This window comes from Malaclemys terrapin, chromosome 21 (genome assembly GCF_027887155.1).
Source record: "Malaclemys terrapin pileata isolate rMalTer1 chromosome 21, rMalTer1.hap1, whole genome shotgun sequence".
NCBI lineage: Eukaryota > Metazoa > Chordata > Testudines > Emydidae > Malaclemys > Malaclemys terrapin.
The window spans coordinates 7275594-7291617 of NC_071525.1; the positions used below are offsets into that span (position 1 = coordinate 7275594).

At 48.0% G+C, this 16024-nt stretch overlaps 1 protein-coding gene across 1 annotated transcript; it reads right to left on the reverse strand.

The window, feature by feature from the left end:
- Positions 1-597: 597 nt before the first annotated feature.
- Positions 598-16003, reverse strand: LOC128827107 (cathepsin S-like). The gene is made up of 8 exons (XM_054010841.1): positions 15036-16003; positions 13898-14035; positions 11463-11585; positions 9729-9878; positions 9425-9649; positions 5229-5394; positions 2535-2637; positions 598-2293 (listed from the first exon to the last, which is right to left on the reverse strand). Exons 2-8 carry the CDS (start codon positions 14024-14026, stop codon positions 2194-2196), a joined length of 996 nt encoding a protein of 331 aa, XP_053866816.1. The 5' UTR covers positions 14027-14035; positions 15036-16003; the 3' UTR covers positions 598-2193.
- Positions 16004-16024: the final 21 nt, after the last annotated feature.

The following is a 16024-nucleotide window of genomic DNA, read 5'->3' on the forward strand; positions in this document are numbered from 1 at the left end:
GCAGCCACCCAGCGAAGGAAGGAGGCAGCCCCAGCTGAGTAGAGGCTGGAGCAGGTGATGACCCGGCGCCTCCCCGCCTCCCTCACCCACAGTAACCGGACTTTGAGTGTCTGGTTAGTAAATCTGACCAGACATTATCTGGTCCCCTTTCAACTGGACTTTCCAGTCAAAAACTGGGCACCTGATCACCCTAGACCGGCGTCTAGACCTTGTGCTGGCCCTCTGCACAGGCTGAATTTCACCCTAAAACTTCAGGAAACAAACAGTACAGAGTCAGACATTGCCTAGCAATTGGGGCTGCCCAAGATCCATCAGTCACTCACCTGGCGCTCCCCCAAAACGAGGGGAAGCAGTGACACAAGACAGCCTCATGGAACCTCCCAAGTACAACTGCAAATTTAGCCCAGGGCAAGAAATGCTTTGGTGGTTGTTGCAAATCTCATGAAATTTGACCATGAGGTTATCTTGCTCAGTTGTTCACATTCATCCATTGGTGGGGTTTTTGTGGGTTTGTCGGGTTTTGTTTGTTTTTTGCAACAGACAGATTATTTTTTGCTAAAACCAGCCACAAAGATAAAGAAATAACTGGGAACAAGCTCCCCAAATGGTTATATTTTGACAAAGATGTGATTTCTCAGTCCTGTCACACCTGTGATCATTATTCTACGTGGCCCTGCAACACACTGATGGATCCCACATTTTTGCCGGCTTCCCTTGGATTAACTAAAGCCCTGACCTCGTAACCTGATTAATTCAAGTGGACCCCTGTGCCCATATGGAGCCCTCTTGGGGCTTTGCAGAGATTCAGGGCTCCACCCTCATGAGTCAGATTTTGAAGGATCAGGGCCCGAGAGTTAGTTTCGTCTGTAATCAGGGTGACTTTGCATTTCTGTCACTTGCTAAGTATCCCACACCTGGTCCAGCTGAACAAACTGAGCCTAAACTTTTCAGACAATTGAACATATTTTTTTCCTTTTGGAGGAGGATGTGTAATTTCTATTACATGCATTGTTTACAGATGAGATTCTATCTGGATCATCATAGCAACCTCACTGCTGAATTGGAGAGAAGAGAATGCATTTCATGTGTGACCTCACTCTGAAACTGTATCCCGCAAGGATTCGGTCAATAGGTGTCTGCAAATCATATTCCGAAGTAGGGCAAAGTAGGTCAGATCCGGAAGCAGGGCTCCTTGGAGTAGAGCAGGGCAGCAGATGTGATTCCCAGTGCTGTGCTGGCACTTGCAGCTGGGGGTGTGGATTCCAGATTCACCCTTTCCCTGCATTCTTGCTCATTCAATCGCTCATCCCATACCTGCAGCTACATTTAAAGCCTTTGGGCCTGACTCCCTGCTACTGTGCATCATGTGCAGTCATGGATACCTCGGCTGAAAACTGCTGCTCTTCTGATTCAGCAACATTATACACCTACTTTGCACAGGGGTAAACGGCTGTGCAGTGCAAGAGAGAATCAGGCCTTTCATCTCTGCACCGTGTCCTTGGTCCAAGCGCTGCAGGTGGCAAAGGCAGACTTCACTCTGTAGGTCACATTTTATAACAGCAGCAGCATTTGTTCCGTGGCTGGCCTTCTCCGTGGCTTCTGACTGCTGGCGTGCTAAGGTCTTCGCATAAGATACCAACCCAATTTTGTGTAGCCTTGGAAAACACGTTATCCCCTGCAAGGAATGTCCATAGTTTGCTTGATCTCTTGGGTTGCTAATGATTGCTTTGTGACCTGTATTGTGGAAAATTGATACATGTGGCTAGAGATGTGTTGATCCATCTACTTCACCTCACATGTGACGTGGCTTCGGCAACTCTACCGCTCCACTAACAGCGTGGACTAGCAACACAGCCTTCACTCCAATACATTTTGAGACAGCGACAGTGACAATACTTGGCACTAAAATAGCACTTCACATGCGCAAAGCAATGCATAGACATTAATCAATTACAAACAACCCTGCGGGATAGGGAGAATGAGCTAAAAGTGCCCAAATTCTGGACCAGACCAATCATGATCATTCACCATTTTGGCTGCTTATCTCAGATCTGTCAGATGGATCTGATGGGAGGATTTTGCCATTAGAGCCCGTACATTGTTCTCAAACAGAGCAGCTAGATTACAGCCAGGCTAAGATTAGCAGTTTAAGAGACCACATCTCAAGAGTGCAGTCTGAAGCAGAGCGTCCCTCTATATTTGTGGATAAGAACCGTAGCTGGCAATCCCACATTGGTTTCCTTTGTTCCTGGACATTCGAATGTATCCTTTGTCACCGAACTTTATGCCCCAACTGTTGGAAGGAAAAATAACACAGAATTAAACATGAAGAGAATAAAACACCTTTCTTTATAGGCAGGGTTCCCCTCCCCCATTTTCTCATGTGTTTCAAGCTGTTTAACAAAGTGCATCCAATTCACAGTAGTACAGACACATACATGCACAGCTCTACACAGCTCACTCATGCCACACGCCTATCCCAGGAGCACGTTAGTCCATAGATATATACGGCTCAGTGATGGATTTTCTTTTACCTGTTTTTCACAAGCCAAAAGTCCTTCCCATCCAGGGTGCCATAGCCGATAACTAGAACTGCATGATTCGTGTCACGAGTGCAACGTGGATCATCGTAGACTCCTGGAAGGAAAGAATGTGTAATCACGTGGGAGGAAAAAAAGCCAGCTCGGTAAAGCTGTTGTGAGCACCCACATGGTACCAACATGCCTCTTACCTGGTCCCCTGTAAGGGGGTAATAATAACAATCTCTCACTCTTTTCACCAGTAGATCACAAAGCAGGTCAGTGTCATCTCCATTGTGCAGATGGGGACACTAAGGTACAGAGCGAGAAGTGACTTGCCCTGGGACTAGAACCCAGCTCTCCTAAGCCCCAGTCCAGCACACTATCCACTGGGAAGTTTAGTTTCCATGGCCTTGGCTCTCCTACTGAGGCGGCCAACTTGGCTAGTGTGAGGTGGGCACCTGCCCCCAAGAACTGGACTCAGACTCTCTACAGGCCACCAAACAGATGTCAGATAGAGAAGGACGTCTGACCGGTACAGCTGAACTACCCCCCAGCAATGTAAAGTTCCATTTTCCCATCCGTCCCTTCAGCTATTTCAGTATCCCAATGCCCATAAACACCGGGAAGTAATCTTCCTCCCACTATGGTCCCCTCACAATGTTCCCTTAAAAGCCCCAAATTGAGCCAGGGGAGAATTCCCCCAGCACAGGAACCGAGTCAGACAGCCACAAACTGTCTTAGGAGGCCTCGTTCGGGAAGCTCTGGCGTAGGGGACATTCCAGCCGGGGTTAGGGTCTATAGCAAGTCTGTGGGGTGTTGCTCCCATTAGGTAGCTTGACTTGGGCTGCCATATCTTATGCAACACCCAAGGCTGCCTAAATTATCCCACGAGCCGTCTCAACCCCAGAACTGGGTGGAAGGCCATTTTAGAGCTGACCTGAGCTGAGTCTGGTGCAGCATAAAATTGGCCCCACAATGTCTGACGGTGCCAGAGGTGCTGGAACTAGGGGTGCTGGGGACCTGCCGCACACCCTTGCTTGAAGTGGTTCCCATCATATATAGGGTTATAGTTTGGATCAGTGGTTCTCAGCACCCCCACTATACAAATTATTCCGTCTGGTCCTGTGGACGGTGCTCGCTAGGGTGAAGGTAAATACAAGCCAAAAACAAATTTTAAAAAGCACAGGTTAATGTTAGCCACGCCGACTCGGTGGGATGTTCTGTCTCCCTCTAGTGGTGCCTGGGCCACAGAAAGATTGATGAGCCTACCACAGCCTTATCTAAAAGAGGTTGAGTCTTTTAGCTCCAGCAAGAAAGGCTCATGCGTTAAGATCCAGAAGTCCCTGTCCTTGCTGCCCACCCCAGCGCACTGGCATTACATTAACATGAGTGAAGGGTCCACACTGGGGTGCTATTTTAATGACACACACTAAGACACCAGGAATTGAACCTGGGGTCATTAGCCCTTGAAGCACCTTTTGAGCTAAAGGAGCATCTCCGGTCATTTGTTGTTATCATTAATCTGTGTTACAGTAGCACCTGCCAGCCCCAGACATAGACCAGGCACCATGGTGCTAGGCGCTGTACAAACGCAGAACAAAAAGATCATCCCTGCCCCAAAGAGCTTCCAATCTAAGGGTATGTCCACACTGCACAGTCCTTATGGAATCATATAGACTATATACACTCCACACACACCCCACACAGGTATAAACAGCAGTGTAGACGGCTTAGGGGAGTAAAGACACACCTGAAGCCTTAGGGTATATGCCCTACACGGCTCTCTACAGGCCCAAGCAGGGCCTCCCCCGTCTATACTGCTTTTTCAGCAGTGTCATATGCTGCTACCTCCCTGCTGCTGTGGCATTTTTCTGCCGTAGGGAAAGTCTCCAGCAGCGGGAGGTAGTGGCAGGGCCAGCTCCAGGCACCAGTGAACGAAGCAGGTGCTTGGGGTGGCCAATGGAAAGGGGCAGCACGTCCGGGTCTTTGGCGCCAATTCGGCAGCGGGTCCCTCGGTCCCTCTCAGAGCGAAGGACCTGCCCCCAAATTGCCGCTGAAGAATGAAGCCGATCACGGCTTTATCTTTTTTTTTTTTTTTTTTCCCACTTCGCCGCTTGGGGCGGCAAAAAAGCTGGAGCCGGCCCTGGGTCGTGGGGAAAAACTCTGACAGCTCCCACTGCCTTCAATGCAGAACCTTCCACTGCTGTGCGTAGCTACACAGGGCAGTGCGGACACAGGCTGCTTTTCACAGCTGTGTGTAGCTACACCTACCCTGCATGCCACCAGCAGTGGTGTGCAGTATAGACTTACCATATGTATAGAACAAAAGAGATTAGCTTCCAGCAGTACTAGGCTTTTATCCTCTAACCAGCTGCTAGAGGGGGACATGTAACACACATTGAACCAAGCGGTCACATGATGGAGCCACTCACAAAATGCAAAACGTGCTTTCACCCGCCTGGGGCTTTTGTTTTATAATTTACTGAGAGTCCAAAAGATTCCAGGAAAAAACAAGGAAACGAAAGCCAGGTCTCCATGGGAAGAGCACGATGTGCGCGTCTCCTCAGTAACATGCTGCAGAACAAATAGCAACTTCCTCCACATTCCTCTTCCAATTTAAAGAGACAGTCCACAGAAAGCAAAGGCATCACTGCTTCAAACTACGTACAGCACCGGGCGCAAGGTGGTCTAGCTTAGAGAACGTACCTGACTTATACAGGAAAAACGAAGGCTGTGCCGCATCTATGATGACTGACACGGGTCCAATATTGGCTACGGCATCCTTCAGGGCTGCTTCATTGGCATACGGGAGCTCAACGAACTTGGAGCAGGTGGCGGCTCGCGTGGCAGGGTTATAGTGACACGTTCCGTTCTGGCAGGGGCAAAGAGCAGATGAAACAGGGACATTTCAGCCTCTGGCATGAACATCTGTTTTTATCTCCCTTCTATTCCCCTCCGTTGTCCGAATCCCTCTCATTGCTTAGATCACTGCTGCTCCCTCTGGAGCGTTCCTTCTGCCTCTGGGCATCGAGATCAGAGCTGAGGGACTAATGGATTTTTCAGTTCAGTGACTTACCCGGAAAAATAAAATTAAAAAAATCTGTTTCAAATCAAAGTAGAATTTTTTCATTATTATTTTTTCACTGAAACAAAAAATAAATAAAAATAATTCATTCGGGTCAAATGAAACCTTTTGAATGTTTTTTCAGATTGAGCTGTCAAAATGACTGACTCAGACTTGCACCTTTCTGGGTCCGAGCCCTCGATTATCTCAATTCCTGTGTAGATGGAAGGGGGGTAAGGCTTGAGCCTGAGTTCAAACCCTGCGCTTACATTGCAGTGTAGACATACCCAGTGTTTCTAAGCCCAGGCTTGAGCATCCACACTGCATTGTAAACCTGGGTTTACAGTTGCTGGATCCAGGTCTCACCGCCATGCTAACTGCACCATGCAGACTTTCTGACTTCGCTCTGTGGCTTGAGCTGCGTCCACACTGCAAAAGGACATGGTTTGGACCCAAGTCAGCAGGACTCGGACTCTGACCCATTCTCTCAGCAGTGTCACAGGACCTGGGGCCTGAGCGCTTGCTGACCTGAGTCAGGCTGATTTGCAGGGCCGTTGCAACCACTAGGCGAACTAGGCAGTGGCCTAGGGCGGCAAGTGGTTGGGGGCACCTGGGGCCATCCTCAGGCATAGGCAGCTGGGTAGGGTACCTGAAAATTTGGGGTACCCCTGGGTCTTCGTGTCCACCCGACTGGTTTTCCTATCCCTGTTCTGACCCTTCCTGCCAGCTCTGAGTCTTCCTGGGAAGGGGATCTAGTATCATAGACTATCAGGGTTGGAAGGGACCTCAGGAGGTCATCTAGTCCCACCCCCTGCTCAAAGCAGGACCAATCCCCAACTAAATCATCCCAGCCAGTGCTTTGTCAAGCCGGGCCTTAAAAACCTCTAAGGAAGGAGATTCCACCACCTCCCTAGGTAACCCATTCCAGTGCTTCACCACTCTCCTAGTGAAAAAGTTTTTCCTAATATCCAACCTAAGCCTCCCCCACTGCAACTTGAGACCATTACTCCTTGTTCTGTCATCAGGTACCACTGAGAACAGTCTAGATCCATCCTCTTTGGAACCCCCTTTCAGGTAGTTGAAAGCAGCTATCAAATCCCCCCTCATTCTTCTCTTCTGGAGACTAAACAATCCCAGTTCCCTCAGCCTCTCCTCATAAGTCATGTGCTCCAGCCCCCTAATCATTTTTGTTGCCCTCCGCTGGACTCTTTCCAATTTTTCCACATCCTTCTTGTAGTGTGGGGCCCAAAACTGGACACAGTACTCCAGAGGAGGCCTGTGGGGGGAGGAATAGCTCAGTGGTTTGAGCATTGGCCTGCTAAACCCAGGGTTGTGAGTTCAATCCTTGAGGGGGCTACTTAGGGATCTGGGGCAAAAATCAGTACTTGGTCCTGCTAGTGAAGGCAGGGGGCTGGACTCAATGACCTTTCAAGGTCCCTTCCAGTTCTATGAGATAGGTATATCTCAATGTCAAATAGAGGGGAATGATCAGATCCCTCAATCTGCTGGCAATGCCCCTACTTATACAGCCCAAAATGCCATTAGCATTCTTGGCAACAAGGGCACACTGTTAACTCATATCCAGCTTCTCATCCACTGTAACCCCTAGGTCCTTTTCTGCAGAACTGCTTCCTAGCCATTCGGTCCCTAGTCTGTAACAGTAAATGGGATTCTTCTGTCCTAAATTTAGGACTCTGCACTTGTCCTTGTTGAACCTCATCAGATTTCTTTGGGCCCAATCCTCTGATTTGTCTAGGCAGTTAAAAGAGAAACAGTCTCCAGCCTGCCAGACCTATTAGCACAACACTGAAACTGTTAAAGGGGTAATGAACACATTTAACAGGAATTTGCCAACCCCCAGGTATCATCTACTGTCAGTTTCTGAATGTACTGACAAAAACAGTTGTGCATGACTGTAATATTTACTCAGAACATGTCAATCTACAGGACCTGAGTTTAAAATTTGCTTTAAAAATATTTCATTAGTGAGTTGGCGAAGATTATAAAATCACATTTCTAAAAAATCCTTGCATAGATTTTTAGATGCACAATCATCTTTAGCCTTAAATGCTTGGATCTTCAGACATATGGTTTTTTAAATAAATTCTTCAAAAGACCACCCTTATCTAAAATACACATTTTAATTACTATAGTAAAAAAAACTTACTTCCAAAGTCTTCCTGTCCTTTCTGTCCATCCATTTCTCCCTTCACTCCCTCTTCCCTCCCCCACATTGAAGGAAGCAACAGCCCTTTGCTTCCAGATAGCTGGACAGAGTTTCTCTTTCTTTACTTCTGACTATCTGATGAACTAGTTTTAAGCAAAATCAGTACCTTAGTAAGATATAAAATCCTTTGTTATGCCAAAAATCTTTGGAAACATATTTTTTAAAGTTGGTGAAATGTCATAAACATGTGTATTGTTATGGAGATCACACAGTAAATTAGTGTTCCCTTTTTCTAAAAGCAATGAACACTGTTATGAACACACTAAACCTCTGTGACTGATTAATTTAAAATAATGTCTGTTTCAGTGAATTAAATATGTAGTAATCTGGAATGATTACTTTATGAAGGCTTAAGAGTACATTTAAAATATAAAATCAGCTTAGAAATACTGATTAAGAAAATGTAAAACAGAGAAGAGCTGCATCATGGATTCCATAATATTTAATGTTGTATTTAGCATGACAGCTGACTCGCCCTTACTACAAAGTTTTTGCAAATAAATGTCTGACAAACTTCAGGGCATATCAAAAAAGCCGTGACTGACATTTTTTATTCCCAAGTTTAGTGCTTTTAATTAGGTACCTTCTGCATGTCCATTCTGCGTGAGGGAGAGGGTACAGGGTTCTCTGCGGGGAACTGTGACTCTCCGCCACTGTGAGGCAGGCCGGGCGTCTTCTTGTTCTTTCTGCCTTGTCCCCCCGCCCCTGTCGGGCTGCAAGCTCAGGCTGCGATCGGGCATAGATGCACCAGTTTAATAATACTGCATAGGGCTTGCGGGGGCGGTGAGCCCCAGCCATGGAGGAGCCGGCGCGGCGCAGGGGGGCAGGAGCCCTGCAAAGGCAGCGGCGCCACTAGCGGGGAGCTGCCGTGCCCCCCCGCCCCTCCTGCCCAGACTGCGGCCTGGCGCCCCCCCAGGGGGCACCTGCAGACTGCAGCAGACGCATATGGGCAGAAGCCCCCGTGTGCCCCCCAACTCTCCCCTCGCCACGCTCGAGCTCTGCGGCTCCCGGGCATGTGAGCAGCTGCTGGGGCGCGGGGCCCTGAGACTGCTCCGGGAGGGGGAGGGGCGGCAGCGGCTCATACTCCCAGGAGCCGCAGAGCCCGAGCGTGGCGAGGGAGGAGCCGGAGGGGGGGGGGTTGCACGGAGGTCTCTGCCCACATGCATCTGCTGCAGGAGCCCCTAGAAGGCAGCTCCTCACTGCCGAGCTGCTGCAGCGGCCCAAGCCCGACAAAGCCAGTGAGTGGACTCGGGGTGGGGGCCGCAGAGGTGGGGTGAGGAGGGCTTGTGGGGGGGCTGTGCACCCTCCAGGGGAGTTCAGGGGGTGGGGAGGGGGGAACCTGGTCTGGGGAGCAGCCCCTGGGCACGGCTGGCCCCTGGGGTCTATAAAGGCTCGTTGGGATTTGCTCCTCAATGAACCGATGTTATGGGTGGGGAGGGGGGGGGACGCAAGGTGGAAGTTTCGCCTAGGGCACAAAATATCCTTGCACCGGCCCTGCTGATGTGTGTGTAGATGTAAGGGGAGCCTCGGCTCAAACCTGAGTCAGAACCCGGGCTTAGTGTGCAGTGTAGACAGACCCTCTCTGTGTCTGTCTGAAACTTGGATACCCACCTGAGCTGTGTATGGATAGGAATCATCTGAATCAATGCCCTTATTATCGATGATGTACTGGAAGGCGTTGGTCATATATCCGCCGCTGCAGCCATGGTTCCCGTACACAATGGTACAGTCGACTAGGTTCTGTGCGCTGAGAGACACCAGGTTTCCAGTTTTCAGTTTCACCTGCGCTTCTAGGGCACCGACAGCACTGAAAGCCCAGCAGGCCCCACAGGCCCCCTGAAAAGCCAGAGAGATGCGCTCAGCCACTGCTGTGATGGGCACCCATGTCAGGAGGGGAACAGATTGAGCCTCCCACCTGATATTTCACATCCGTAACACATCCTTTGTCCCTCCAGTCCATGGAGTCAGGCACTTTGCTGCCAGGCCGTGGCCTGTAGGTGGAATTCCGGTCAGGTCGGTGGGGAAGTTTCACTCCCGTTAACAAAGCAGCCACTTCCTCGCTGGTCTAGTTAAAAGAACACACACACCCCTTCAGACTGACCTCCCCTTTGATGTACAGACTGGCCCCGAACACTGGGGACATTCAGATACAAACTCTGCATCTCAGGTTCAACTCTTGGTCATTGATACAGTGTTTTCCTTTATGCAGTGAAACTATGAGCACGCCTGAATGCCGGGATCAGCCTGGCTGTAGCTTTGTTTGCCGGGAACTCTGGATTCTGTGATTCTCCACATGCTAATCCTCCTCTCCCCGTACATTGCTGGGGAAAGAACCCAGGACTAGCGCTGCCGGAAAGTTTTCAAGGGGGGGCTGAAAAATACATATTTGGGTCGACTGAAACATTGTGTGAATTCACCTTGAATTTGCAAAATTATTTCAGCAGGGGAAAAAAATTCAAAACTAGTCAAAATGTTTGGATTCAAAATGACTTTTTAGTTCAAATTTTACTTCGATTTTATTTATTTATTTTATAAAAGAGGTAAAACAATCTAGAAAACTAAACAAAATGTGTTGTCCGACCCTAAATGAATTGTTTTCATCTTTTTTTCATTTCACCATTGCTATTTCAGGTCCATCTGAAACTAACTTTTGATTGATTGATTGATTGATTTTTCAGCCCCCAAACCAAAAAAATCTCTTCTTCACATAGTTCTACCCAGGAGCATCAGCATTGCCAAGACTCTTGATTTTATTGAGAGTGTCACAATATCTGATGTTTTCCTTAAAGCACCAATGTGGGGGAGAGAGGGTCGTGAGATTGCACAAGAATTTCAGCTTTTTTTTTTTTTTAAAGTTTCCATCTCTTGTATAGCTGTGGAGAACTGCAGGAAAACATCTCTCTTAAAAGGCAAAACCCAGAGGCAAATAAAAAGAGCCCCCAGACTTAGACTTTTTTTAAATCCCAGGATTTTTAAGCCCCCCATGATTTTAGGCGCCTGACTCCTAAATTCTGAATGCTTGGCGTTGGCAATAACGGGATCTGACGCACAAGTAGCTACAATTTCAGTTAAAGGAACAACTTCTTTAACCAGCAACGGCCTACCAGACAGGTCGTGTGTTATTCCACACGTGACATTTCTCATGGGGATAAGGGAGGGTGGCAGACACAGTAAAGTATAGAAGCAGGAACCTACGGGAATGAGAGTCCCACACTTTTGACCTCACATGCACTGTATGTGCAAGATCACGCTGCTTGGAGGATGCCATTTGATACAGAAATATGCTGGGGAGGGGAGGGGGTCACCCCAGCAGCGGGCTAGCGGGGGTGGAGCACCTGCACTTAAAAAATCAGGACTACCCCCCTGATGGCAGATTTCCCTCACACAACCCTGACCCAAGCAAATAGAACAAAGATTTGCATAGCTCTTGGAATGGTGACAGGGGCAGGTTGCTGCTGGAGGACGCAGAGGGGAGCTGTGGATTGTGGGCCTACATCTGCAAGGCTCATACTGACCCTGGATTGGCTGGCGCTTATTCTGCCCCTGATTCAGTTACATTCTCTGGCCACGGCAGCCCCAGGGAAATACTGATAATTCCCAGATGCCCAGTCACTTGGTCTGTAGTGATATATTTTTTTTTTAAACTTACCATGTCTGCCAGGTGGTTCATGCCCAGCTCATAGGAATGCAGCCCCAGTGAGTGCTCGAGGTTATGCAGCATAACGAGCTTGAGGTTCTTTTCCCAGGTCACGCGCCGTTCCCCTTCCTCTTTCTGGAACCAAAGCACAGCCCCCACGTTACTATGCAGTAGCACAGAGGAAACCATCTGCAGTATAAATAGGTTATAGTTCTACAGCACTTTTTTATCCCTCAGGAACCCACAGTATTCTTGCCAGCAAGTTAAAGAAGTATGGGCTGGATGAATGGATTATAAGGTGGATAGAAAGCTGGCTAGATCGTCGGGCTCAACGGGTAGTGATTAATGGCTCTATATCTAGTTGGCAGCCGGTATCAAGCGGAGTTCTCCAAGGGTCGGTCCTGGGGCCAGTTTTGTTCAATATCTTCATTAATGATCTGGAGGATGGCATGGATTGCACCCTCAGCAAGTTTGCAGATGACACTAAACTGGGAAGAGTGGTAGATACGCTGGAAGGCAGGGATAGGATACAGAGAGATCTAGACAAATTAAAGGATTGGGCCAAAAGAAATCTGATGAGGTTCAACAAGGACTAAATTTAGGACGGAAGAATCCCATTCACTGTTACAGACTAGGGACCGAATGGCTAGGAAGCAGTTCTGCAGAAAAGGACCTAGGGGTTACAGTGGATGAGAAGCTGGATATGAGTCAACAGTGTGCCCTTGTTGCCAAGAAGGCTAACGGCATTTTGGGCTGTATAAGTAGGAGCATTGCCAGCAGATCGAGGGATGTGATCATTTTCCTCTATTCGACATTCATGAGGCCTCAGCTGGAGTACTGTGTCCAGTTTTGGGCCCCACACTACAAGAAGGATGTGGAAAAATTGGAAAGAGTCCAGTGGAGGGCAACAAAAATGATTAAGGGGCTGGAGCACATGACTTATGAGCAGAGGCTGAGGGAACTGGGATTATTTAGTCTGCAAAAGAGAAGAATGAGGGGGGATTTGATAGCTGCTTTCAACTACCTGAAAGGGGGTTCCAAAGAGGATGGATCTAGACTGTTCTCAGTGGTACCAGATGACAGAACAAGGAATAATGGTCTCAAGTTGCAGTGGGGGAGGTTTAGGTTGGATATTAGGAAAAACTTTTTCACTAGGAGGGTGGTGAAGCACTGCAATCGGTTACCTAGGGAGGTGGTGGAATCTCCTTCCTTAGAGGTTTTTAAGGTCAGGCTTGACAAAGCCCTGCCTGGGATGATTTAGTTGGGGATTAGTCCTGCTTTGAGCAGGGGGTTGGACTAGATACCTCCTGAGGTCCCTTCCAACCCTGATATTCTATGACTCTATGATTCTAAGTGCTTTGCAAAAATGTTGCCCAGATCCTGCAACACTCACTCAAGCAAAACTTCCTAGGAAATCAAGGGGAGTCTTAACAAGTTAAGCAAGATTGAATCCTTCCCCCAACCCCAAAATGCAGCCAGTTCTGGAATGGTGTGCAGCAGCTTTTTAACAGCACACAGCAACACTACACAACAGGGTAGGAAAAGAAGAGAAGAATCACACTGTATCCAATTAAATCATCAGGGGGAATTACAGGGAGGCAGAATGTAATTGCCACCAGGACAGTGATGACACCTTGTAATTTATGAGGAAAGTACTGTAGGATTCTCTAATGACCCCAAGCAGTCAGGGCCTTCAACTAAGCCAAAGTAATTAAGGAGCTGCATATACAATTAGGATGCAAAATAATATCAATAATCAAACATTCACAATACAGCTTGCAGCTGTGCAAATCACTGACTTTTCGATTTGGCAGCCAAACCAACCAACCTTTTAAACCAAACAATGTCTTAAAAATCAGTTGAAGATTTTTGGATTTGGGTCAAATGTTTTGTTTCAATTTGGGGCTTTTAAAACCTTTTTATTTAATTATTGTTATGTAGAACGGAGGGAAACTCCAACACAAAATGGCTTTCCAAAAGGACAAGTCAAAACGGTTCATTTATTAAATGCTGAAATTAACCATTTTTTTCCACCTTTCCATTTTATTTTTTTTTAATTTGACCGAAAAAATTTGCCAAAATCAAGACGAATTCTGTCAATTGTTTCTGTCAACCCGAGTCTGCATTTTTCCACCAAAAAAAAGAAAAGAAGAAGAGGTTCGTGAACAATGTCACCTGGCTCTAATATATCCCGAACAAAACACGCTTTAAAAAATCAGCTAACCCCCTGGGATGGTTTAGGCCCAATATTCATTAAAACTGAATGCACTTCTGAAAGCAGAGAGAGCTTTGCAATCTCCAGGAGAAGAGCAGGAGGCAGCGTTTTCAGTGAGAGCTGGCATAGGACTGGCATGCCAAGATCCCGGATACCTGCTGACCTGAGGGGAGATGGGGACGGAAATCCCCCTCCCGCACTTTAACCCCACAGCTGCACAGACAGAGCCCACCTTATGGCTGTACTGTTTGCCATAGGTTTTCTTCCAGAGCTCCCAGTGGTTATCCAGCGTCGGGTCTGAGTGTAGATGTGCAGTAGCAGCAGCAAGAGAGGCCAGGAAGACACAAACCAACAGCTTCATTCTGCTCAGCTAGAAAAAATAAAAATAAAAAAAGAGCACGCTGGTGAGAGATAATATCTGTGTGGTGAAGTCAAGTGTCTCAATTTCCTCCACTCAGTGATGGTGCAAGAGATCTGACACGGACTTGCTGAGATTTCTCCTCTCTCTGCCATGAGCAAAGTGTCAAGAAGCAAACCCTGATCCTGCAGCCGCTCTCACACTGAGCCATCCGGCAGCTTGTCCCTCTTGGGGGCGATGGGGCAGGGGAAGGGGCTTCCTGGAACCCCATACGACAACAACAGACTTGAAAGGAAAACAGAGCTGGGTCAATGGATAATCTCACCCGGCTACTTCTACAGCTCCTGAACTGGATCTTGGACCTGGCCATGGGCATCAGAGCCTGGGATAAGGTGATCCGGGGCGGGAGGGAGGGATAGAGCTAGCGAAAGTCAGAGACGTTCCCAGCTGGGATGGGAATTGATGTAGCTGCACTGAGGTCAATGAGTTTGATCCCTAGCTGGTGTAAACTGGTGTCACTCCATTGTGGTCACTGGAGCGAAGCAGATTTACACCAGCTGAGGATCTGGCCCAGAGGGATTTAGGTGAAGAGGACTTGGGTTTTCAAAGGAGCCCAAGCCATTTTCAAGGGCGTTAGGCACCCAAATCCCATTGACTATCACCTAACTCCCCTAGGTTCCTCTGAATACTCCAGCCTAGAAAGGAAGATGGAGGAGTGTATGGGGCTAGAAAGACAGACAGAGACAGACAGAGAGGGTGTATGAGAATAGATAGATAGAGAGGGTATATGGCGAGTGAGAGAGAGGGTGTTGAATAGATAGATAGGGGGCGTTATTGGAAGAGAGAGAGGTTTATATGGGGATAGAAAGACAAGACTGATACACATGGGTGTCCACAGATGCAAACTCTCTACAAGCAAAATACTTGGTTTTACTTCCTCAAACACATTGTTCCAAACACGACAAAGATGAGATTTAAAGTACAAGGGGGAAAAAGAAAAAGCCAAACACACCTGATGGGAGTTCACCCAGTGGAGATTTCTAGGCAGGAATCTTGAACTGATCAGCAGGCAGCAAGAATTCCCCCAAATTATCCTCCCAAGGTTGGCTCCCAAGTGAGCCCTGACACCCCTCCTGCTCTGACTGAATGCCGAGAAGAAGGAGTTCAGTTTACCCTGCCAGGCTCGTCACATGGGACTGTGAATGAGGAAATGGCAGGACCCTGCTTTCACTTTTACTGTATCAAAATAGGGATGTTCACTACGGCTGCAGGCTGATTTTCAGTCTCCAGCCACAGAACACTAAAATCAGATGTTTTTCCTTCCCTTCCCAGACGCTACAGCACATGATTTGGAGAGTTGAAAAATAAACTAGTAGCGTCAACATTTTCAAAAGCTCAGACAGGTGCAAACAGTCGCTGGGACCTCCCTTTTGGAGTTTAAGTGATCATCAGTATTACGGTAAAACCTAGAGATCCCAGCTGAGATCAGGGCCCTGTTGTGCAGGGTTCTGCATGAACACTGAGGGAAAGACAGAGCCTGCCTCCCTGAGCTCACAAGCTAAATAGACAAGACAGACAAAGAGTAAGGGGAAACTGAGGCACAGATCAGGGAAGCAGTTTGCCCAAGGTTACACAGCAGGACAGTGCTAGTGCAGGGACTAGAACCTACGTCTCCTGAGTCCCAGTCCAGTGCCTGCTTCATTGGCATTTGGGCACCCAGCATGCTTTCTATGCCGGTGTTTGGTTTAACCTCAATTACCTGAGCACCCGGCATGGAGTGGGATGTTCAGAGGCACCCATGCACTTTCCTGGGGGCACAGGGCTGAGCAGAAATGCCCTCTAGGTGCATATTAGCATATGGATACTGGCACTTTGAATATGCTAATGAGACCTAGAATCCAGCCACTGACTTTTGTTTTTGCCGGTGGGTGCTCCTCTCCGCCCCACACTGTTTCCCCCAGGAATTGAAATTAGGGGGCGTGTTCGAATTTACAGGGTGGG

Excerpts from the sequence above, each read along its gene's own strand:
- LOC128827107 (XM_054010841.1), bottom strand. The coding sequence starts at position 14,026 with ATGAAGCTGTTGGTTTGTGTCTTCCTGGCCTCTCTTGCTGCTGCTACT. Across the intron at positions 9,650-9,728 it reads TTACGGATGTGAAATATCAG|GGGGCCTGTGGGGCCTGCTG; the intron begins GTGGGAGGCTCA and ends CTGGCTTTTCAG. Across the intron at positions 5,395-9,424 it reads CCTATCCATACACAGCTCAG|AACGGAACGTGTCACTATAA; the intron begins GTGGGTATCCAA and ends TGCCCCTGCCAG.